The sequence below is a fragment of the Coturnix japonica genome, chromosome 1 (assembly GCF_001577835.2).
Source record: "Coturnix japonica isolate 7356 chromosome 1, Coturnix japonica 2.1, whole genome shotgun sequence".
Taxonomy (NCBI): Eukaryota; Metazoa; Chordata; class Aves; order Galliformes; family Phasianidae; genus Coturnix; species Coturnix japonica.
Genome location: NC_029516.1, coordinates 129,740,088 through 129,765,883, shown reverse-complemented (window position 1 = coordinate 129,765,883; position 25,796 = coordinate 129,740,088). Strand labels below are relative to the sequence as shown.

The window sequence follows — 25,796 nt, the reverse complement described above, 5'->3', positions numbered from 1 at the left end:
TGTGTTTTTTTGTATTTTAAGACAGATTCTTTTTTTAAAGTTACTTCAAACTACACAAAACACTTTCCTAGTCATTTCAGTGCTTGATAACTTCAGGGTTCATTGCCCCTGTACATTTTTCAAATTATTAGCTTCCTGATGCATACAGCTTTAATTTACCCCCTGCTGATATCCTTAAATGGGTTTTCGAGAATTTTGAAAGTGGACTACTATAGTTGTATTTCAGTGTTGGTCCTGACTGACATAGAATTTCTTAAGTAGCCTCCACAATTAAAGTGATGGGAGGTTCAATCAGCTTCTACTCAGCTCCAAGAAGCTGAAGATTCTCTTGAAAATAGATTTGTATTTGGTTTCCTAGAGTGTTTTTGCTCTGCTTATTTCCAGTGGTTTGCTTGCTGTTTTTGTGAATGTTTGTCCTTGTAAATGTAACTGAAATGTGTTAGAGGCTGTATCTGTTCCTCTAATGTCAAATATTTAATGACAAAACCCTTGCTTTCGTTTACAAAAGAAAGAAGAAAGTGATGTGCTGCACAACTCGCAGCATAAGAAAACCAGTCTTTAAGGGATAACAAATAGTTGAGTAAAAATGTTGTATCTATGATTGTTTTACCGAGTATTTTATTATATTTTGAGTATTAATTCAAGCTGTTGTTTTTAGCTGAAAGTGCCAGAAAATGGCAATTATTTTATGAACCAAAATTTCCATCACAGAATTATAGACGTAAAGATAAAGCATCTGCAGCATGTTTGCGGGTGAAGTCTATACCAGTTCTAATTGTGTTAGTTCTCTTCTGCCACATTTCTGTGGAAAAAGTATTGTTCATAAGGACTTCAATGTCATGCATTCTTCTAGTCTTGTAGGCAAAACCAAACGCTGTCATCCTTTCACCCTGTTGTATCTACTTTCTGCTGTTTGTCAAATTTGACTTCAGTTAGACTCCTACACAAATCCATGTCCATAGTTCAAGTTCCATTGATAATGTGTGGCCTGAAGTTGATACCAGGTGAAGAAGAGCAGAGGAGTAGGAAAAATGCTTTTTCCAATGTAGTAAGTTTTCAGGTTTTAGCTGTACTGAAACATCTGTATTTTCATTCAGTGCAGGATTTGTTCCCATATAGATGTGACTCCATAAATGAAATATTTGTAATACCAGGTGTTGTCAGTGTCATTTACATGACACATCAGTCCTGATACACAGTATTATGAAAATGGAATTATTGCAACTGCATCTAAAAAAGAATGAAAGAAAACAGCTTTTTGAAATGAATTATTCCCTTATAAGGAGTTACTAGAAAAGTGTATCATCTGCTGGTAACATGAAGTAATCTGAGGATTGCATTCCATTCTAGAAATGACAAACCTTCCTTAGAATCCAAACAGAAAGTTACTATATGAATAAATTAAGGGAGTTAAAATGGAGATGGAAGTTGGCAAAAGAGAAAGTTGGATGAGAAACAGATTTAAGCATGGATAACTTTAAGCTTTTGGAGCCCGTGATCACAAACCTTGTACATGATGACTTTAAAGGTAGATTATGAGCAGTTATCTTTAAGAAATGTGAAATAACTGAGATTGTAAGCAGGAAGGGAAATGATTTTTAGGAATCAAGTAGTTGGTATGTTGTACATTGTTTTTATTTTTATTTTTTTAATTGGATACATTGAAATTTAGCATTCAGCTACATTATGTGTATATTGTCAGCTGATAATTAAGCTGATAATGAAGATACTTCCAGTGTGAGTTTTTCTGAGGCAGTTTTGAAACACAATGTATGTGGTTAACATTACATTATGAAAGAAGCTCTACAAATGCTGGTATTTGCTGTATAATAGTACTGTTTCTGTACAACAGAAAACACTCTTAATAATTAAGAAGCACATGAAAAATTCAAGTGTGTGGAGAATTGATATGCTTGTCTGTGGATTATAAAGACATGTCACATTTTGTACAAATGGTATGTGTATCCAGACCAAGAGAAAAATGCTTAGTATATTAAACATTGTGAAATTCTTCTTCTTCAGTAACTAAAACTCATGGGTTTCAAATTTATGCTACACTGAAGCCTAAATTGGAGCTCCATATAAACAAGTTTACCAGTGTGCAGAGTATGTTTGTGAGAAGGTGAGATAGGTAAATGGAGTTATTATAAGATGGCAAATGTGCAGAGTACCTATACAAATACATGCTAACATAAACTGGCTAAAATATGGTACAGTGGAAGAACTCGAGATACGTAGATTGAGCGTAGTTCCAATTCTGTGAACAGCAAGAACTGCTTGACCCATTCATACAGCTGAATCATAGAATGGTTTGGGTTGGAAGGGATGTTTAAAGTCACTCAGTTCCAGCCTCCTCTGCTATAGATGGATGCCTTCCACTAAACCAGGTTGCTCAAAGCCCCATCCTGCCTGGCCTTGAATGCCTCCAGGGTGGGAGCATCTTCAACCTTTCTGGGCAACCTGTTCCAATGTCTCCCCACTCTCATAGTAAAAAATTTCTTCTTAGTACCTTGTCTGAATCTACTATCTTCCATTTTAAAGCCCTTTCGCCTTGTCCTGTCATAACATGCCTTTATAAAAATCCCTTCCCATCATTCTTTGCACAAGTCCTGGTAGAGGATATCAGTTGCTCTTTATCCACTGATGCTGCTCCTCCCTCATAAAAAGCTACCAAGATTGTCAGACATGAAGCCATGTTGGTTACCACTGATCACCTCATTTCAGGTTGAATTGCCATCCCTGGATGTGTTTAAGAGCCATTTGGATGTGGTACTCAGGAGTATGATTTAGCAGAGGGTTTTTAGAGTTAGGGTACTGGCTAGGCTGCAGTTGGACTTGATGATCTTCAAGGTTTTTTCCAACCTGGGTAATTCTATGATTTTTATTTTCCATGTGCCTTAGTAGCGCCTTTGGGAGGACCTGCTCTATGGTCTTGCCAGGCATGGTGGTGAGACTGACTAGCGTGTAGTTCCCTAGATCTTTTTTTTCCCCCTCTTTAAACTGAAGTTTTGTTTTCCCTTTACCCATCAATGGGAACTTCACCAGACTGCCACGACCTTTCAAATATGATGGATAGTGACTTGGCAGTTTTGTCTGCCAGTTCCCTCAGAATCCATGGATAGATCTTGCGTGGGCTTGCACATCTTCAGGTTCTTTAGATGCTCTCATTACTTACAGCAGGATCTTCTTTCTCTCATTTCTTGCCTTTGGTTTCTGCAGCTTGGTTGGTATGGCTAGAAGCCTTGACTGTGAAGACCAACATGAAGAAATCACTAAGTACCTCAGTGTTCTGTGTATCCCTCTTCAATGAATCAACTGCTCTTTGCTTTAGTGTTGCTGTTTGTGTTTTTTATGTAATGCCAAAGAATAAAGAGCAGTGAAATAAAGCCCTGGGCTGGAACAGAAGTTTGTAGGAAAAAAAGAAAGGAGATGGATGCATCTGGTTATAACATCAGTCACATTTTCAATTGTTCAACTCTTAAATGGCACTAGAATTTTTATTTCAGGTGTGTATAGTAAGTGTAATTATATTACAGTGCCACTGATGTCTAAGTTTATCTGTATTAGAGCAGAATTCAAAGAATTGATTATGCTTGCTAAATCCCACTTGTGCTAGATGTCATACATATGTGCAAAGAAAAGCTGGTTTATGCTTATTCCCCCTCCTTTCAATTCTGTTAGCACCTGAAGTAATACAAAAAGGACTAAGCTAGGAGTAAATTGAATATTATGAAGGAAAGCCTTAGCCTATAACTAGGGAGTTCTTAATCCCATTATGTACCGAAAAAGAAGAACAAAACCATAAAACCCAACCCCATGGCTTGCAACTCTCTTAAATTCCAAAGTCCAGACAGTTCATGTGGATGAACAAAGCAGCATTCGAAGATCTCATTTTTCTTTCCTCTTTCCTGAGGTAGTGTCATGCTCATCCTATGGAAACAGTGTTGTGCAGTCCATTTATAGTATTTTTTTTCGTCAGAAGTCTTGTTTAAGATGTGAGAAAGCAAGGCCAATATTTTTCTTACTTTACATCTTTAAGCTTGTACTTCATTGTAAATATTTCAAAGACTACGTAGTGTAGCTTTTTTTTTTTTTTTTAAGAATAAATTTCTAATGTTTAATACAAAAAATCTTTAATACTGGGGTTCTAGTATCTGTGCTGTAGCCCTTAAAATTAGAGGGTATGGTTTTCTGGGAAGGAGTGACAGCATCAGGCCCTGGTTTCTATATTTTTTGGAACTTTTCCTTCCTATAGTTAATATTTTTAAATTCTTTTGAAATGTATTTATATTCAGAGTGAGAAAGATTATTTATTCCAGACACGAGTTAATGAGTTCCTTATTGCCTGCTCTAATACATAAGCCATTTTCTGTATGTGGGAGTATTGAGTATCTTCTGTCAGATTACCTTATTTTCGCATTGCTGGTATCTCCAGCTCTCTTGCCAATGCATTTTTGCTTTTGACTTTTTAATTTTCTGGAGGGAGGTGATGATGACTTTTATAGATGCAGTCTATCTAATAAACACACTCTTCAGATTGTGTTTTGTTGAAAACTGTTCACAGGCTCAAATTTTGGCAGGGGGAAGGAATAAATTTATCTTGCCTCTGAATGGTTAATGTGATCCCGTACTAGGATAATGAACAGAGATAATCTTGGCACCATATTTATGATAACCAAATATTTCACACCAGAAGTGATTATCTGTTTTAAAGCTTTGCCAAGCTAGTGCTTTATGTTCTTTGTTTGTAACACTGTGCTTACTTTGCTTCCACTTGAGACTTTCTGTGTCAAGTTTCAGTAAAGATTCAGGCAGGTTGAATCTTGGTGAAAGTTTGGCTGATGCAGAAACATTTTTCGTCAATAGCTCTGAAGCTCATTGAGATCTCTAGCTTGAAGCAGGTTCCCCGTCTTCCACTTGATGAGAGATGTTATTGCTTGGGAACTGGGAGAAGATCTCCCTTCCATAACAGTTAATAGATGTTTCAGGGAGAGATGGTAGGCATTGGTAGTCATTTTAGTGATGGGTGGGTTACTTTTTAAGAGAGTGAGATGGAGCTTGCTTGGTAAATGCCTTTGTGTTCCAGCCTCTCTCCTCTGGGTGCTCCGGCATGAATGTTCTTGAGTCCCTTTGCAGTTCAGGCTTGCAGTGGCACTGAGGTGAGACTGCAAGGCAAGAAGGAGCAGGGCCTGCAAATAGCCATTTTTACCTCTTAGACAGCTGTGCAAAGATGTAGTTTCACAATCTCTGTGAGCTAAACTATTTCTGCTGTTCTGAGGAGTTGTTGGCCTTGGTAATTTGTTCCTGCTATCTCTCTTACATTGAGAGAGCTGTTTATGTAATTAGAGCAAGGTCAAAGATAATCCAGAAAGACAAGTTAGTGCTAGTGCCAGCAAAAAAGTATAGTGGGCTAAATATGAAAAATGAAGAGCTTACAGGTCGGGGTTTTATTTTTGTGGCAGAAGGTGCACCGGATTGACTTATGATACAATGTTTCTAGCTATTGGTAATTAAATTTGTTTTCTCTTCCCCTGAGTCCTGTCAGAATGAACCTCCTACCACTACCACTATACAGTTTGCAGGTGAACACAAGGGGACTTTGAGACTGTAAAATTGGGAGTTACTGATTAGATTGCTGAAATTAGGCTTACTCCTGCATTTATTCTTTATGTGCATCTGTGTTGTTTTTATTGCTGCTACTAATATCACATTCTCTGTTCAGTTGCCTTCCCTGTTGAGCACTGAAAGCAGGCAGTGACCGAACAGATTCTGAACAGAGAAAAGGTGTGTTAGGGCAATTCATTTGTATCTAGGATGTGCCTATTCTTGTGGCAGGCATGATGCTGGTAGGTATTAAAGACAAACAAAAGAGGCCCAAACAAACAGAAAAATCCCCCAAGCCAGGATAAACTTGTTTGGTGTATTAATGTACCAGATTAAGTTACAAAGTCAATTTTCTTTGAATGTAGCCTTTTATTGCTTTTTCACTGCTGTTCTTGAAGTACATTCTGCATTTACTTTTAAAGATTTTTCTACGGTTTCATGAGAATCACAGAATCATTATCTATACACACAGACTCTTTGAACATCCTTAGTCACAATTGAAAACTGCATTTTTCTAAGAATTCCCAAGTACGTTTAGCCCAAGGAATAAATTAAGAGGTTGGACTTCCAGAACTTGTACTGCATTTCACCATTTTCATGTACTGTCCGAATCACTCTTGAGACATCAAGTTTTCATTTAAAAAAATAATTGTGTGCATCTGTTTCTGTTAGTTTATTCCCTGCTCTGCATTGCCCACTCTTAACCCCTCATCCCTAAAGTGGGAACTTTTGAAAATCAAGAAATATAAACTTTTCCAAAATTATTGTCATAATATAAAAGGTTGACATCCTCTACAGGCTGAAATTTGGGAATTTAGGCCCACATCCTGCAACTGTTTAAGCATACTTAATTTCAAGCACATGCTTATTTACAGGATCCAGATTTGTTTGTCTAATTACTTTATGGAATGAGTGAAGCCAGACTGTTCAACTCTCAGGACCATCTGTCGGGAGAGGTGGCAGGAGGAGAAGCAAGAATGTGGTTGTGTATTTCCCAAAAAACCTGTTCCACTTTTAAATACCAGACCAAATTTGTCTTTCAGACCTAGAAGTTAACTTACTTGAATTAATATAGTAGATATTTTTGTCATGATGTCTTACCTTGAGTTCGTAGTGGTTGTGGTTCATGGGGAACAGGGCCAGAAGGGGATTTCATGGATTGGTTCCTAAGTTCCTATAACTTTTCAAGTAAGATACACTGATAACACATCGTTGACTTGTTTCACTTATGATACTGATATGAGAGGTTGTTAACCCAAACTTGTAGAACGATGGTAATTTTAATACTGGTGTTCCATTATTATGTTTAATACACTAAAATATGCACAGTTCCATTGTTCTTTATACATGCTATCCAAGAACTGTAATACATGTAGTTTTAAATGCAGTTTAATACAGTCAAAATACTATGTGGTGATCACATACTGTGCCTTGTTTTGTTTGGTTTTTTTTGAAACTGTTTACCTTTAAACTTAAGGCAAGAGGCCAAATCTGCTTGTTTCATACATGCAAGAGTGCATGAGAGTAAGAATAGGATTTGGTAGAATAAACATATGGTTGCATACAAGTCTCATTACTTGAAGATAATAAAATAAAGTGTAATATTTTTCTGTTAAGTTGGACTACAGAAATATCTGACCATTTTGTTTGAACATTCACATTTAAGAGGACAACATATTTGAATCATAGAACAGTTTGGGTTAGGAGGGACCTTAAATATCATCTAGTTTGAACCCCTCTGCCACGGGCAGGGCTGCCACCCTCTGGCTCAGGTTGCCCAGGGCTTCATCCAGCCTACCCTTGACCCACCTCTAGGGGTGGGAATTCCACAGCTTTTCTGGTCAGTGTGTGCCAGTGCCTCTTGATTGTTCTCTCACTATCTGCCTGTGTTAAACAGAAGGGAGACCAATTCTTTTTATAAATTCCATTTAAGTATTGGAAGGCCATGATGAGGACTCGCCCAGAGCCTTCTCTTCTGCAGGCTGAACAAGCCCAGCTCCCTCAGCCCCTCTTTGTAGGAGAGGTGCTCCAGCCCTCTCACCATCTTTGTGGCCTCTCATGGACCCACTCCAGCAGCTGTACATTCCTCCTGTACTCCAGATGGTTTCTCACAAGGGTGGAACTGAGGGAGACAAATCATCTCCCTCTCCCTGCTGACCACTCCTCTTCTGATGTAGCTCAGGGTGATGTTGGCTCACTGGGCTATAACTGCACACGTTGTTGATATGCATGAAGTTTTTAATCCACTTTACCCCAAGACCTTCTCTCTAGGTCTGCTCTCAATATGCTGTTGTCCCTGTCCTTAATGTCTACCATAGTCTTCATGATGCAAGATGAGCTTAAATAACAATTGGAGAGAGAGCAATGTATGTACCAAAGAACTAAATTAACTGATAGAACATACAGAAATCCCTCAGAAACTTCTTAGAATACTTTCCACTATAAAAAGGGAAAATCAGTTTTTTCATTTAGTTAAATGCAGTGTATTGAGCTCCTCTCAGTGGGCAGCTGTAAGAGCTATTTATCTTTCATTACAGGGTAATTAGTCCACAGTTTTTTCCAAGGATCTGTGTGAATTATTTTAACGTTTTTTATTAGTCTTCTATTAGTAATATTATCACGTGCATCCTTTTAAAAATAATGAAGGCGATAAGACGGTCGTGCTTAACAGAATTGAGATAGTATCTTCATAGTATGGCTATGTTGTCAGACACTTGTTATCCTATATGATTGCTTGCTCAAATGATGAGGCTATTGCAGAAGTATCACTCCCAGACTGCTACTTCTTTTTTCCTAATGCTTCCGCAGCCATTGCAAGGAGTTCCCTTTTTCCCTGTTTGATCCAATCTGTATCTTCCCAGGTCTGTGTTGCATCCTGTGGTGACCTCCTGGTATAATTGGATGAGCTCATCTTTCAGGGATGGGAAACTTTAGATGTCTTTTTTTGTTGTTGTTTAAAAGACAAATCATTTCATTAATCTAATGGGAATCACTTTTGCTTTTTGAACTGAGGGAGCATCATAGTTTTGTCCAGAGGCAGAAATCATAGAACCCTAGAAACCTTAGATTTGAAAGGGACCTCTGAAGGCCATCTAGTCCAACTCACCTGCAATGAGCGGGGACACCACAGCTCAATCAGATTGCTCAGAGCCTGATCCAGCCTTGCCTTGATGGTCCAGAACAGGGCATCCACCATATCTTTAGGCAATCTGTTCCAGTGCCTCCCTGTATCCACACTAGCGGTCCTTCTTCAGTCCTCCTTATACCTTTTCTACACCTTTTTTGCTGTGTACCTCCCAGTGTGATTGGTGGCAGTCATGGCTGATGGTTGTCACTTCTGTCTCTCCATTACTGGTGTCGTTTTAGTAACCGCAGGGTCAACGCCTGCTGGTTTTGATAGCAGGCAGTATATTGAATTCATTGAAAATGAATTAAACCTGATCTAGGGAGAGGGACTAAGCCAGAAATTGGCCCAGAAATATGTCAATATGTAGGCGCACACAAGTTTTGGTTGATTTTGCTGCTTTGTCTTAAGGAATATGTTCTAGTACAACTACTTCTGCAGGCTACGTGTCATCTTACCTTGTGTCAGAGCTGACTCAATCTCTTTTACATAAATGAAGCATCATTTTTTTTTTTATTATTATTTTTTTTTTCTCAGCATCTTTTTGCTTTACAGCATTTGAGAAATGGCAACTTTCAGCATAGTTGGTGTGCTTTTTTTTCATCAATAGGTAGCATGGTTACTAGGAGATCATTCTAGGCTCTCTTATCGATACCAATGTTCACAATGCTTAACTCATCAGTGAATTCATGGTGGGAGCTTGGACATTCACAAGCTTTAATTGGTTGTCTGAACGTACACTGTCAATATGGCCTGACTTAGAAAACATTGTAGCAGGCCTGCAGAAATACTCGTAATTTCTCTTAACTTTATTTCTTTTCCTCCAGGTTCTGATTTATTAGAGAATTTCTTGCAGGCGTGTAGTTGATATCTTTTGACTCCATGCAGTGTTGCAACAATGCTGTTTATTTCCTGTCATTTCTCAATTTCTAAATGTATTCTCCTGTCTCTTATTCCTTAAAAACAAACAAACAAACAAAAAACAGCCCACCAAACCAACCCAACAACTCTACAAGCTATGGCATTACTAAATGCCTTACTAGTCAGGCTATAGACTTGCATTCATTTTCAGAGTTTCCCACACATCCTGTAGAAAAGGAGTGATAAGAAAGTCATATGAGGAGTAGTTGTTCCCTGTCCATGCGCTTTATTAATTGGTTCTAATGTTGTTATTTGAATTGTTTAGTTGTACCTTTTGAAACTGTGTTTCAAACTGGTATTGAAGGTATGGCGCATGTGGTAAACTCAGTCCTTGGTAATGTGAAGTATTGGTTTGGCTAGAAGAATGCTCCTCTGTTTCCCCAACATCATTCTATCCTGCTTTCTCTCCACGAGTGCCTGTTTTTCATTTAGAGTAATGTATATTTTGTATTAAACATCTCACTGAGCATTGCCTGCCAAGCTGAAGTTTTTTCTAGCAGGCTGAAAGCCAAGCAGCCTAGAAAATAAAGTGCTGCTAACTTTCTCTACCGAATTTAGTCTGATAATTCCAAGTGCCTTTTTTTCACTCTAAATCAATTAAAATGCAATGTAGATCGAATTGTAATAATAATACATCATTTAGGAGATGTATTTCTCTTGAATAAATTGTACTTGAACTATTTATTTCAGAATGTAGTTAATGGTGTTACTGAGCAATGGCAGATGTGTTCTTTAATTGATAAGATGGGGTATGATGTAGCGCATCAAGCAGGGAATCTTTTCTACCTTGCTGGTGTTTTCAGGGTAGCTCTGTGCAGCATTGGCACGTTGTATTTAAAACCAAGAGTTTACAAGTAGCGCTCTGCTTAATGCAAAACGTTGTGTGGTCAGGCAACGAAGACAACTGATAGAATTTTTAGTTTTGGATGAAAGATGAAATGGTCTTCATGAGGCTAGATGATTGGGGAGACTAAGATTACACTTGTTAGTGTTTGCAATTTCCTTTGTGCATACCTGATTTCTTCTCTTTATCTTCGTGTAATCAGCAGCTATATCCATTTCCAGGATCTAATTGAACGTAATGAAGAAAGAGGTTGGGCTGTTAAGCTTCCACATTCTCTGCTCTTTGTGCCGGTCGTGGTGCTAAAAAGAGATGAGTTAACGTAAACCTGAGTAGGCTGCTTAACCTTCTTTCTCTTCTGAAAATGTAGATGCAATAACATTTGCAGCTGAAAAGGCTCATTCGCAGTTTCTAATGTTTAAGGATGCAAATGAAGCATTTTGTCTCTTCTGTCGCCTGGAGGTGTTAAGCAAGGAAACAGAAAGAGGTTTCTAGGATTAGTTCCACAGACTTCTTTTATCATGTTAAAATCAAGGTTGGTTTCAATGCCGTGAAGTGAAGAAAAGCAATATGGAAACTATCCAAGGAAAATTCTTACATTTCATTTGCTTCTCCCTAAATTTTTGGGGGTATTCATTACTCCCTGTAAAGCTGAATGCTCAAACTTTTTGTGAGACAGCTGAGCTAGTTCCTGTGCCTGCATAGCGGGTGTGTATAATGTTTTGTAGGTGGCAGAGCAATGCATCATTGACAGCGGCATGCCATATACAGTATGTTAAAGTTTCTATTACAATAGCTTTTCCTTGAGAAGAGCTTCAAAAGCTTGGATAATTTAGTTTTGCATTTGCGTTTTGGACTTAGGCATAAACCACCATAATACCATCTAAAGCTGTTTTTAAGTGAAACTATCAAGTAAGGCTTTATCTAGATGGTCATATCCAAAGGGAAGATTTAAAGGAGTAGAGCCCCAGAGATATTTTTTCATTTCTCCCACCAAATCTTAAAACTCTGAGTCTTTGGGAGAAGTTTCTTCTGTATGTCTTTCATTTGAGAAGATAATGACTCGGAAATTGACTAGCACTGTTTTCTACTCTAGATGTATAATGTACACTATGAAATGTTTGGTTAATGAGGCACTTTTGATTTTCAAATGCAATATTGAATTCGTGCAAGCGCATTTACCCTTTGTATACTTACTGCGTGGCAGTATGGCTTCACAACTTGTTAAAGGTGCAGATTAGGTTGATTCTTAGCTTTGACTCTGGAAACATACCAATTCAAAAAGGAAAAAGACTTTTCAGTTTATTTAAACCTTTTTTCTTTGCAGCATTTGTGCACAAGGTGATGCTGACCATCTAGATACACTTTAGCTGCTTCCTTGTGGTGCAACAGTGCAACAGTGGAGTTTAGGTACCCTTAGACTTTGTTTATGCTGATTCAGCAACAGTGTCTGAATTTGTTGAAACTGAGCTTTAGAGTAGTCTAACAGATTGATAACTTTCTCCCTGCCCTACAAATGTTTAAATATATGTATACTACAATTTAGATAGCATGCAGGTTTAGTTACTTTTATATGTATGATACACCAGATGTGTATGTATCCCACATTCTTAGGACACATTTCAGGCAACATTAAGTGGACCTGAGTAAGAGGGGCTTTTGTTTGATCCTTTCTACTTCAGCGACCGATGTGAGTACATTCACAGCAACATGAAATAAATCAGATGTATTTCTTATAGTGGCTTAAAAGAAGTTTGTTAACCTTTTGAATGGGAAGAGACTCTCCAAGTAAATTAGTGGGCTCTAGTTTTCTTTCTTTTCTTCTTTTCTTTTAGAATGGCTTCTCAGCATTCTCCCTTTCTTTTTTCTTCTGGTACTGAAGATAGTGATTGTGAAAATGTTTAAGTGTTCTTTAATTTCAGTACAAGATCTTTCATTTCAGTTCTAAGAGCTGTAAGAAACTACTCAAATGCAGCTGTAGTCAATTTCAGGTAAGGCCTTTTCATTCTGTTAGCTTTTCCGTTGTTCAGATAAATGCTTTTAAGGTCATTTTTTCCCTTTTCTTACAGTGTATATACACCCATTTAAATCATAAAGTGCAGAGATTTGAAATTGAGTAGTGTAGTGTCACAGGTGGTGACATGGCTTATGTGGTAGGTCTGGCTTCTAAATTGCAGTGTGTTTCTGAGCCAAGTAACAGCAAGTTTTATTTCAAAGAGAACTTACAGTGCACAGTGAGGTCTGGCAAGTTGAGCAGCACGTCTTCATTTCTACCTCCTTCACTCCTTACTTCCTCAAGCCAGTTTCCTGGGGCTGACACCTTCCCAGTCAGCAGTGATGGACATAGTTGGCCTTTTTCTTCCCAGGCTGGTTGCTACAACAAGCTACCTGCCTGCTTCTCATCCAAACTCAGGTGATTGCTATGCTCCTTCTCCCTTTCCTACCCTCAAACAAAACAAACACTAGACCTTCAGGAAGATCTACCGTTGCCAAAGGCAGGTGTAGTTGGAAAGAAATAGGATGCTACAGCATTCCCCCTCTAGCATGTGTATCCATCTGCTTGTATCACAACTTGTATTTGCTTAACTTGTGCTATACTGCTGTTCTGTGAGCCTATACAGAAGGACTTTTTCTCCACTGCTGCTCTCATTTAAAAAACAATATTTGTTCTAATGAAGGATGCCACTGTTCCTATTAGTGTTGCATGCACCCTCCTCTCCTGTTATTCCTAAGACTTTTTTTCCTTCAAAAGTCCTGCTTATTCCAGGCTAGAAAAGACTGGAGAAACTCCTGTTTGCTGAACAGCTAGAGGGTCATTGTTTTGGTGATGCATGACAATACCTAGGCATGCTGCTGTTTTAAGCCTAAACCAGCTTAAAGACTGCTTTAGAGGAAGTTGTCCATTTGCCAGTGTTTTCCTGGGAAGTAAAAGGGTGAAGATTGGAACAAACTTTGAAAACCAAAACTATGATACCATTTTCTACTGAAGTTCTTATCTTTTAACCTTCCTTAATGATCTAATTCATCAGTATGTTCTTGAGTATGTGTGGTAAATTGTTACCTGCACTTGCTGTTAGTTCACTGCAGTCTTGCTTCTGATTCTGGTCTGAAGTTGCTCCACTGTTTGATGGCACTTACTGGTCCAAACAATGGATTTACTTTAAACTTTAGCCATTCTGTGATTCAAAGAATGTTGCTAAGAGAAGCAGTGTTTTAAAGTTTGTTTTAAAATAAAACAGAATTGCAGGCTAAGTACAAGAGCAGGCCAGTGTCTCAGCACTGTTGCTCCCCTCTCCACAGCACACCTGAGAGTCTGAAGATGTCCCTCCCCAGTAGGAGCTTCTACACAGTTGCATTCTCCAGCTATTCTTCCAGTGCTCATTAAGCCTTTCTGTTAGCTTACTTTAACCCAAAAAACAAGCTCACAGAAACCTAGGCCATTTCCTCCCATGTCAGTCAACTATATCAGCTGAGTGGGCCAGAACCTGCTCCAGAGGAAGGGGATTGGACAGTAGGAAGAGATGTAGAGGAGAAGTGTCTAGGTTCAGTCAGTTTCTTCCCCAGTCACTCTTGACAGACTTCTAGGCTCTGAGTTTACCCAGCTGGAGGTTCTGGGGTTGAGCACTTTTCTCCTGATTAAATTGCTGTTGATCTCTATCTTCCAATAGGATACACCCTGAACTTGGGTAATCTTGAAAATGTGGGTGTGAAAACCTGTAATCCAGTGGCTGTATGCAACAGATTGTTTGAATTCTGCTGTGAACTTAATGAGTATGTTTAAAACCAGCTGCATATACCTGGGGATGTTTATTTTCGGTAAGATAGGGCAGCTGCAATTGCTCCTGGAATCCCTTGATCCTTTTCTTCTTGGAGATGGGGAACACTTTCCTACAACTGTTTCAGGCACCAAGGAGTGAACAAGCACAAAACCTGCATTAATGCCATTACTTTTGTGTGGTGAAATAATTGTAGGGGCTCTTGCAGATGTAAGGAGCTGGGCAGTTGGAGTGTGCTTTGCCACATCATTGTGGCTTGAGTGGAAGAATCCACTTGCCAAATGATCCTGAAAGCAAAAACAAAGTTCTCTATACCTGTGTTTTTCTTTCCAAGGGATATCTCCTTGGCTGGAGCTGCTCAGGCTGGTGTTACGTGCAGATTCAAATATCTTGGCTTGTATGAGGACACCAAAAAGCATGCTTAATTGTCTATAACTAATGTGGTAAAAGAAGGAAAGTTTAAGCATCAGTTGTTTTGTCTTAAGCAAAGTTGGAACTGGTCTGTCACTCCCTGCAGTGCTGAGAGGCCTAGCAGTGATTTGGCTGTTCTGCCGCATACTCAGAAACCCACAGAAGAGTGTTATGTTACTAAGAGAGCTGGAGATTATTGTATCGAGGCTGACTTTAGCACTTAATGTATAATGAATTAATTGTATATTTCTGCATTCAGTAGGAGAAGTATGGGAATCTCCTCTTTCAGTCTCAGAGTGTGTCAGAGTGAGAAAGTTTATTTCCAAATGTTAGGAGGTTGGCTACTTAATAGGTGTAGTTCCCTCCAGTCTGCTCCAGACAGACAGATGTTGGTGATGGAATGTTGTCTGTCAAACGCAGCTCAACTGCAGACTCCCCAGATGAATTGTCCACGTATTGCCCATGCTTAATCCATGCTGTTGGAAACATAGAAGGTAGGGGTAAACTCTTCAGTATCTGTTTGTAAGTCAAAGAAATAACTTGCTGGGTATGGAATGTATTCTGATAATGTTCTTTTATGTATCTACTGTTAGTAAGTACCTTTGACTATGCAAAATAGAAAGCTCTGATACAGGTTTGTTTCTGAAGAAAATGGCGGGTGCATGTTACTTCATTATAAAAATTGATACGTTCTCATTCAGTTGAAGTCTTCAAGGTTGGATTCTTCTATATAGGGTGTGAAGGAGTAATAGAGCTTTTGGAAAAACTGTTTTGATATGGAATGTGTGAGCTTTAGTGAATGTGCTGAAATGTTAGTACACTGGCAAAGTTCCATGTGTGGATAGGCTATCACTAGGCACTGGTAATTGTTTCTTGCATAGTTTTACTATTTCCATGTTTTACATAGAACTCCAATTAATGAGTGCTCTTTTTTTTTTGTTGTTGTTTTTTTTTGTTTTTTTTTGTTTTTTTGTTTTTAATTTTTATTTATATCTTCTATTTATATATTTATTTTTGCAGGAGTTTAAGATGTTGTCACATTTTTATGTAAAACTTTTGGCATTTTCAGTCTCTTGCTCTGGAGTTCTAAATGGATCATTTCATATGTTCCTTGTCTGCTGGTGATGAAGTAGTTGAGGCATTTTTCTGGATGTGAGTTGACAAGAATTGGCATAGAGCTCAAGTAAGCATCTTAGATTAGAGAGAGATTAATTTGAAGGTTGGACTACTTGGTGGATAAATGGTTGGATGATCACAGCCAGAGGGTTGTGTTCAGTGGTTCTGTGTCCAGGTGGTGGTCAGTCATGAGTGGTGCCCCCCAGCAGTCAGTATTTTAAACATCTTTATCAGGAACCTAGTCAGTGGGATTGAGTGCACCCTCAGCAAATTTGGTGATGACACTGAGAGGAGTGATGCAGTGGATAGAACAGAAGGAAGGCTGACATTCAGAGGGACCTGGACACACTTGAAAAGTGGGCCTTTGAGAACCCAATGAGGTTCAAGAAAGCCAAGTGCAATATGTTTGCATTTGAGTTGGGGACAATCCTGAATGTGTATATCTAGAGAACACCTCATTGAGAGCAGCCCTATGCGGAAGTATTTGGGGGTTCTGGTGAATTGACAGCTTAGCATAAGCCAACAGTATTCAGTTATAGCCTTGAAGGCCAATAGTACCCAGGGCTGCATCAGAAATGGAGGTGGCCATCAGGCAGAGGGATGTGATTGTCCCCCCTCTACTCTGCCCCCTTGAGGCCCCATTTGGAGTATATCTAAGTCTGGGACCCCGGACACAGTAGGGCTGTGGAGCTTTTAGGGAGAGGATCCAGAGGAGGGTCACAAAACTAATCAGAGGGCTGGAGCACCTCTACTATGAGAAAATGTTGAGGGATTTGGGGTTGTTCAGCTGGGAGAAGGCTGTGGGGAGACCTCATTGCAGCCTTCTGGTAATTGAAGGGAACTTAAAATAGGAAAATGGACTTTTTACACCATTTGTGCAGCTGTAGGACTGATAGGGGTAATGGCTTTAAACTAAAAGAGGGAATATGTAGGTTAAGTGTTAGGAATTTTTTACTCAGAGGGTAGTGAGGTTCTGGCATAGGCTGCCCAGAGAAGCTGTGGATGCTCCAGCCCTGGAGGTGGTCAAGGCTGGATGGGGCCTTGCACAGCCTAAGCTGGTGGGTAGAAGCCCTGTCCATGTCAGTGGAAATTGAAACTGGATAATATATAAGGTCTTTTCAAACTCAAGCCATTCTGCTATCTAATCTTGTGTTACTGTGGTGCAACTTGCCAAGAGTTTGTCCAGTAGTGCCTTCAGCTGACAAAGCGTTTTTTATGAGACTTGCTACAGTTAATTCCATTGTCACATTTGAGAAAACACTGACTACTGTGTAGGGGAATAGAAAGCTGTGTTACTAAATTGTTTATTAGTTGCAATTAAATGGCAGTTCTTCAAAAGCTACAAAGATTCAGAGCAGTTGAAGCTGAGATGCTCAGGCGCAGTTTGTAAATTCTGGGCCTTGAAAATGTGTATTTAAAGGAGACAAAGACATGAGTTGGAACGGGTAAGATTTGCATTAATGCTCACCTGCTGCCCATCTTTGGCTAGTTCATTTTTAACGAGAAGTTGTGTGCGTGTGGGAATATTACAGGCCTACAAGATTCCTGTAACAAATACACTGGATGCAGCCAGTTTATTTCTTGAAACGTTCTTGAATTGGAGCAGGAAATTAACAGTCACTTTGAAAGCCCAAATGACGAGGAAGTGAAAGGAGATGTTAAGTGGAGCAAGGTATCCCCTAAATGCTTTTGCAGGAAAGATTGCTTGCTATTACCACGAATACAGTTTCTTCTGCCTTTCCCTGTCTTCTGACAGAGGGTTGGAGGAGGAGGAGGAATGGTCTCTTTATCTTTTTCCTTTGGCCTTCTACTACAGTAGAATGTTGGAAATGGACTGTAGCGTGGAAATCTTAGATGGTTTGTAACAACAGCAAAAGTTTTGCATTAGCTATCTTGATGAACTCTGGAGATATTGTGTTTTTGCTGGTAGACTTGGAGAGGAGGAAGAAGTGGAGAGAGGAAGGAATGCATAGTAAAGGTGGCGTTTGCCAGGTTTGCAAATGCCAGTGTTTTGGCAGAAGCTACAGAAACAAGGCTTTTCTAGTTATGAGTGATATGGAAAGAACAGCTTAATTTCCAGTTGCCAAGTGTGTAAGCATTCTTCTTCCACAAAACTTTGAGGTTGGATTACAGCCTAATGAGAGAAGTCTGCCCTGCCTCCAAGTGTATGCAGGCACCGTATTGAAAATGCTGTTGTTCAGACTGCAATCTGTTGCTATTTCTGAAACTATCAGCTCCAGACTTTGTGTCACTGTAATTTCAAATATCAACTCCTTGTTTCTCTTCTTTAAAATGTTAATTCCTTTATGTTCTAATCCTTTGGCATTGATAAATGTACACTCTTATGCCTGTCCTTCTGTTCCCTACTTCCCTCCTAATGCAGCGTTCTCAGCTTTTGAGTTTGTAAGACTGCAGTTGATCAAATCAGTATTGCTGAGTTGCTGAGCTAATAAACCTACTGTATTGAAGAGTTGGGCTGAGATTTGAAGAAGAAAGACAAAAACACAAAAAACTCGTACCCCAAAACAACAAAAAATCCCAACCAAGTAGTTCATGGTGAATTGAAGCTAAAACATTTTTGATGTGTCTAAACTGGATGCTCTGCTTTTGGCTTGGGTGTTTTTGCGGTGGGCTTTTTAGTGTTTCTGAAATACTATCTGGCAATCCTAATATATGCAGTATGAGCATACATTAGAAGAGAAACACGGGTTCTGATATAAGGGATGAAATGTTTTCTATTGCATTAGTGTTGTTATTCCATGAACTGCCCATCAGCTGGAAACACCTTGTTTTAATGTATCCTACTTCTGTCTTAGAACTGGGCAATAATCAATGAAATGGCTGGAAAAAATTGTGCAGAGCTCATATGCTTTTTCTTTTGATAGTATTACAGAAGACCAAAGTTACCTGAGACATGCATACACTCAGTGATCCATTAGTAATATTCACTTGAAACAGTTGTGTTGGAATTGCCTTTAGCACTGTATAGTACTGGCTCTTGAGAGGTTTAAAAAATGTCTACGTTCTTCATCACTGAACTCTACTGCTGGCATAGAGAAACAGAAGACGGGGAAAATGCAATTTGGTGTTCTCTTTACATGTTAAAGTATATTGTGTTGACCAATTTCCACATCAATATTAGAGAGTTGCCTGAAAGTACTGGGCACGTTTCATTTGTTACATTTTCTTCCCAGATATTTAAATATGTTTAGTAAGAGATGATACTTCCATTTTAAAGTTCTGTTAAAATATGGGTTTAAGGAATGCAGAATGAAATTCTAAACTGTACTACAGCTTAGTGAGCATATCTTCATAAATTACTTCAGCTATTTCAGTGGTGCGCTTACTAGCCTCTGCTTTCTCAAGGAATATGTCTGACTTTCAAGCTGTAGTACTTCCACTTTCAGCTATTTTTCTTTGGCGTGGCTTTGATTTATACAAATGCTAATTATAGGGGCTTTGAATCTGTGTGTATATATAGCTTCACAAGGTCATACACGTTTTTGAATGGACTGGCTGAAATGCAGCTTATGTATTGTTGGAGTGTTGCATAAACAGATTATTGGGTCTTCTGAATGTTACTTCGTTAACAATATTTTTACTCTTTTTAAACTTGAAGGCAATGATTGCAATAGGCTGTTGATTTTTAGTTTAGTCTCCTCAAGTTGGATCTTCATTGTCTTTGCAGGCAGCAGAAGGTGTCACCTTCATCGGACCCGACACGCATGCTATTCAAGCTATGGGAGACAAGATTGAAAGCAAATTGTTAGCCAAGAATGCAAAGGTCAACACAATCCCTGGCTTTGATGGAGTAGTCAAGGTGAGAAACCGTTTAACTACTGCCTGTTCTCTGAATCAGTTCCTGAAACAATGTAGGCCTATTGAAGATCTGATGCATAGTGTAATTATAAATTCAACTTCATTTTCAATAAGAGATGTAATTAAAATCAGTGTAGAGATTTTCACTATAAAGGGAAGTTTGGAACAAGGAAGAAGAAGAAAAATACTTTGTAGTAAATGGTAGAGTAAGGACTGCTTGCATGGAGTCTGTAAAATGTCTTGCTTTAAATTCTAGGTGAAGGCAAATGTTTGAGATGTGCCATTCTGTCTCTCTCTGTCTTTCCTTGTAAATTTTTGTTTCTTGTAAAATAAAATGTTGAGTTACAGGAAAGTGAAAAGCTTGTTTCAACAATATTTCTATGTTGTTGAAGAAAAAAAAATATTTATTACTCTGTTGGCCTCTGTTTTTCATGTATCATTTATATGATGAAATAGGAAATTAGTGTTATGGCGAACTACTGAATGTATTGATGGAATGCAGGCTGTACTTCAGGACGGGACATATAACTAAACACTGTTGTCCTGATATTTGTGTTAGTTGAGTTGGATTTTATATCCTTAGGAGGGAAAAAAAAGACCAACCAAATGAAAAAGATGAATATAACTATATATATATTATATATATAATATATATATCATTATATATAATACAACTATATGAATATACTGGGCTAACTCTCCACATAATGATGATTTTGATGAGAATATGTAGAGAGCTTTCCTAATGAGAGCATGATAAATTTGTGAGATGGCTGTGAAGACCAGGGCATAAGAGAACTCTTCAGTACTTGTGATGGGAATGCCTGATGTGTTCAATGCATGCGTGTCTGCAATGGGTAAAAGTGCAAAGAAATTTTTCAGTTCTAGAAGGCTGCTTATGAATGTTAGGCTAGCATTCATGGCATTGCTGATATCTGAGAGTGTCAAGTTGCACATGGAGTTCCTTGAGCTTTTTGTTGTGTGGTTTAGCAGTCCTTGTGTCTTTGGTCCTTTAGCATTCATGTGCTGTTAGGATCAGCTAAGCTATTGTGCATAAGACCCAGCCTTCTTCTTTATATCCTACCCATTACTCTATAAATCCTGAAATTATCTTCTAGAAAGTATCTGGCCAGGAGAGGACTTTGAATTAATGATGTGAACCCCATAAGACTCTACCTGTAGTGGACTCACTAAATAGTTTCAAAACACTTGTTTTCTTACAGCAGAAACTTCTGTAAGGTTCCGTTACTCTGCTAATATAAATAAACGAATCTGACAAGGTAGACTAGTGGTTAGTGATTTGATAGAAACATAATGAAACTGTGCCTGCATAGCCATGTCTTTTTTCTGAGGCCTTTAATTGCGTTGATTTTTTGACAATTATCTGAAGTTCCAGACACTCTAAATGAAGGAATGTGATTGGGTTGGCAGTCAGCTATATGCAATAGTATTAGCAGATAGTCTTAACACCAAAAGAACCGGAACGTAGGATTAAGCTGACAAATCCAATCCCAGTTATTGAAAGGAGCTGCACAGTAGTTACTTAATCCTGAAGTCTCCGTATCGTATCAGTTACACATACCTCAGCCTTGCACTCCTGATAATCTGAAAACTGTTGATGAAAAGAGCACCTGATTAAAAACCTGCAGTGAACCCACTGAATCATAAAAAGGGGAGTCCACAGGCATTGTCAGTATTGCAGTTTCTGTCAGAAGGGGGAGATCCAGATGAAAATTTAAGTTAACTGATGCTTTTGTTACCCGTTCTGTAAAATAGAGCTTCCAGTAACTGCAATTTTCATCCTTGCTATGAATCTAATATATATACTTGTGTTGGTTATCTGATCTTCCTGTGTTAGTGTTGAGTTTTGCTGCAATGAATATCTGATTAATTAGGTCATACAGGGTGCCTGATCTTGTGATACAAGTTTAACGTAGTATTTTGCCAATTCAAACTAAAATACAAAGGGTGAAGCTGTGTGGCATCAAACGTAATTAAAAGATCAGCATACAAGGAATTGGAGACTCATTTTTCTGCCATTCTCTGGGAGATCTGTTCTGGTCACAGAGCTATGAAGCTCTCAGTCTTTGAGGGCTCTTGGTTTTGAGAAATAGATATTTTGAAGGTTCTGGGTGGGAGTTAAGTGCACTATACTTGAGTTGATTAGAGGTAGTTTCATCTTTGTAGTGGAGTCTAAAGCTAGAAGGAAACTGCATTCATGCCTTTGACAATGTCAGAAGTTAAGAAAGATCGGTTGCGTGTGTTCTTTGTGGATGAATAGTTAAAGCAAACATAGAGTAACAACTTCTAGTGCTTCTTTTATTCAACTCAGGACTGCACTGGAAATCTTTGTTACTTGAAGAGTTGTCTTTATTCAGCTCTTGTTAACTAGTGCTGCAGATACACGGGTCTTCATGAATAAAAGGTGAAGTCCGTCCCAATTCTTGCTGCTTAGTATATAGACTGAGTCGTTAAGCTCCTGTAATCACACCTTGGAGAAACTGTATAAAGAGCAATTCCCAGCGAGTAGAAATTAAATTTTAAGAGGAGGAATCACTGTACTCACTATACTATGAGGCTATGGAAAGATATTAAAGAAGAGGATGTTTGGCATTACAGACACAGTCAGCTATTCTCATATAGATAATCCCTGTAACCATGTGTTAAACTGAGAATTGAGAGGCAGATTGAGAGTAGAGACTGTAGTTTGACTGAGTAATTTTTTGGGGGTCTGTTGTTCAGTTCCTTGATTGACTGAGGCAAGGGTTACCCAGTATATACACATAGGGAATCTGAGTGTGATGCTATCAGTTAAAGCCAACAAATGTATTGGAAGGTAGTCCTTAATTCAAGGTCTCTAACTACAAGCAGTTTCCTAAAACTTGCCTGAGAGGGGTCAAGAGTCTTGATCAAAAGTCTTGGAGTTAATCCACACGACCAATGGCTAAACTAAAGTTAGGGCATCTCAGCCCTATCAGACAATATTATCAGACAATATATCTCAATATTGTCTGTAAACAAGTAAAGAGAAGTATGTGGCAAGAACAAAATGGAGACTGAGTAATGAGTATGCAGAGATGCCCTGGTGGAAAAACTGGCAAAGGAAAGAGAAGGAACCAGTCAGTCTGAGACTGGTTCGGTTTTGTTCCTGGAAGAATATAGCTGGATGTAAACCCAGAGCATTAATGTCACTGGATGGCTGCTTGGTTTCATTGTGATCCTGTAATTGATGTCAGCAGATGTGTTTAAGCTTTTTAGCAAGGTTATTTATTTACTGTTTTTAAGTTTCAGGCAGGTCTGTATCCTTAAATTGGGGTGTTGACGTTGGTATTCAATGTCCACTGAATGGCTGAAGAGATTGTTAGAAACTGGTTATGACTTGGAGACTCTCAGGGCCCAATACACTCAGCAATTAGAAATATTATGTAGTTCTTCATAATTAATACGATATTTTACAGCTGTGGGAGTCTCTCAAACGTCTTCATCCTGACATTCTTCTATGTCAGTTATTTCTTTTTTTGTCTCCACCTGCTGGTACATGGCAGAGAGGCATGTGCGTGAAATTAAAGAGGTTAGAAATTCTTACGATAAGTGAGTAAAACCGAGTGTTTTATGTGTACTATATGAACAAAATCAGCGATTTGTAAAAAGCAACGTGATGGAGTTTTAACTCGTAACTCATGATTTTTATAAAGTAGCACTATTACCTGAACACTTTTATTTGCACAGTAAAAGACAGTGCCAAAATTATGTATTTCTTTACAGTCTCCAGGTTACATTGGGAAAATGGTAGCGTGCATAATGATGTGTTTTTGGAGGAAATGGCAATAAATGAAGGAATGAGGACTTAAGAGTGTTTTTATTTTGCTTTTAGTTAAAGAAAAGAAGGTTCAAAATACTCAGTCTCACTGTGGTTTAGTGTATGTACATAGGTAGAATTTAGCTGTCTTAACTTTTTAACAGTACTGGAGGTGCTGCTGTGTTTATGGAATCTGCAAGTGGAAGGCGTGACATTGAATGGTACTTTCTTACAAAAAGAAGATCAAAAGTCTGTTACTTTAGATTTCAGTGTGTCAGTTGTTGTTGATTTTTTTTTTTTCCGAACCGTTTTTCTCTTCAGAGCACAACATGTTTTTGTTTTCCGTTTCAGAAACACTCTTTGAAGACGAAAGAATTTGAATATGCATTATTTATTTTTTTGTTGTATCACTGAGTTGGAATTCTAATGCATCAGAACTGTAAAAGGGAACAGATGTTTGAGTAGTACAAATTAATAACTGTTCCAGGCAGATGCCTTCAGTTCATATGAGCTAGAACAGACACAATTAGCGATTCTGATATAGTGGTGCTTTTTTACTTTAGGTGTTGCACGGGTGTATTTAAAAATAAAACTACAGTGGTTGTGCTAAGCTCCCCCGTTTTCAGTCTGTCTTCCTGTGGGCTTCAGTGTATTGGTTAGCCACTTGTTTGCAGGTAACTAAGTGAAAAAAAATTACCCTGTTTGTTTCCCCCGTCTTAATTCTATTTTGCAAATATATGAGTGAATTTGCAAGAGAAAAGAAATGTAAAAGTTTTCTTCCCGACTATAATCGTGGCTCTTCATCAGTCATCACTCTTCCTGCATTTTGTTCAAGAGGCTCTAATTGTCTGCATTTGGCAGGTTTAACACTTCCTGACAGAGAGGCTATTAAGGGGAAGTATTCTCGCATAACTGTCACAGGCAGGAACAAAGAACCTTCAAACTCAATGTGTGGAAACCACTAACATTCTTAAATGACCCTTTTCATGCGTTTTATCCCTTTAAGCTAAAATTTGGAGGGTGCAGGGTCACGGAAAGCAGCAAGGTGTAATAAAACAGTAAACCCTGATTATTTTATTTTATTTTTTACTTTTCGGAGGTGAGGGGGGAGGGGGGAAGGTTTTATTTTTTGCTAGATTTATCTCTCGACTTAGAAACAATTGTTATTTGGAAAAATCTCATTAACAGATGTGACTGGAGTAAAAAGACTTAAAACTGATGTTGCTTTCGGGACTGCTTTGAACTTAACAAGCACCGATTTGTGGAGCAGACTAGCTAATGAAAGGAAATTAAATTTTCTGACAACTTCCCCTGCCAGCCCCCTTATTCTTCATGGGGCTGTTACTAGGTACTGAAGACTTTTAAAGAGGATTTTGTTTTATTATCGGACATAAATGAACCAGGTATGAACATTGCTTATGTATTTTATTTTATTTATTTTTTTCTTTTAAAAAAAGTTCTGACCCTAAAAGTGCTCTTTTAAAACGGATTGCCTCGAAAGCTTTAAAAATATCAGGTTTCATTTTAATGTTCATATATCAGCCCCCATAGTTTCAGACGCACGTAGCAGCTGGTGGCTTCCAGACGTTACTGCCTCCCATACGGATTTTTTTCATGTATGACACGGAGTAGTATAAATACTAGCAAATTTGGATGGAGTTTTCAAACTTCAACCTTGTTTCCTTTCTAGTATCGTGTCATGGAAATGGATTGTTAGCAGCGGGAGAAAACAGAATTAACTACGGCAGGAGAAGAGGTTGGGGTGGATTAAAAAGCAAGAATGTCTCATATTTCTGTTTTCTGAGTTTCTAAGTAGGTTTTTCTGTAGCGTGTTTTTTGTAGCAGGCTGTGGTGGTGTGAGTCAGCTGAAGGCAAAGGTGGCATCGACCGGAATTGTTCTAGTTCTCATGCAGTAGTAATCTGCAAGCTTATAAGTGGAAACTGTTATATGAATCTTCTCATCTCTGATGACGTTTAAAGTTATGCATTTCTCTTCTGTTCTCCTTAGAATAAACAGAACAAACAAACGAATCTGTACAGAAGTGAAATGCGCGTGTTTCTTCCGTAGACAGGTTTTCATCTTTGAAGAAGTTGTGCAAGGTTTTTTCGGGACCTGAGTCACGCTCAAACAATAGAGAATCAACTCCCCCTACTGACAACAAGCAGGAAAACATGACAAATACCTGAGAGGACAGAAACAAGCTGGCGGTGGACAAACTTTAACGATCTGATTTATGAACCATTATTGATTGTAAACTTCTAAATTCTAGCATTAAATTCCTACAACTGCAGAAAATCGTTTTGCAATCCCGGCTGTGTTTCCTGTCAGCTGATTCCTCATTGCTTTGGGTTTCTCAGTATACTAATGATGAGGTAGAATTTACA

At 38.5% G+C, this 25,796-nt stretch overlaps 1 protein-coding gene across 3 annotated transcripts in view; it reads left to right on the top strand.

Moving 5' to 3' along the window:
* The window catches only part of PCCA (propionyl-CoA carboxylase subunit alpha), a 251,157-nt gene that overhangs the window by 45,353 nt on the left and 180,008 nt on the right, over positions 1–25,796 (top strand). For all 3 annotated transcript variants that reach the window (XM_015851501.1, XM_032442017.1, XM_032442016.1), the window contains exon 7: positions 19,482–19,613. In XM_015851501.1, the coding sequence (XP_015706987.1) occupies positions 19,482–19,613 (132 nt within the window). The remainder of the gene's footprint in view (positions 1–19,481; positions 19,614–25,796) is intronic.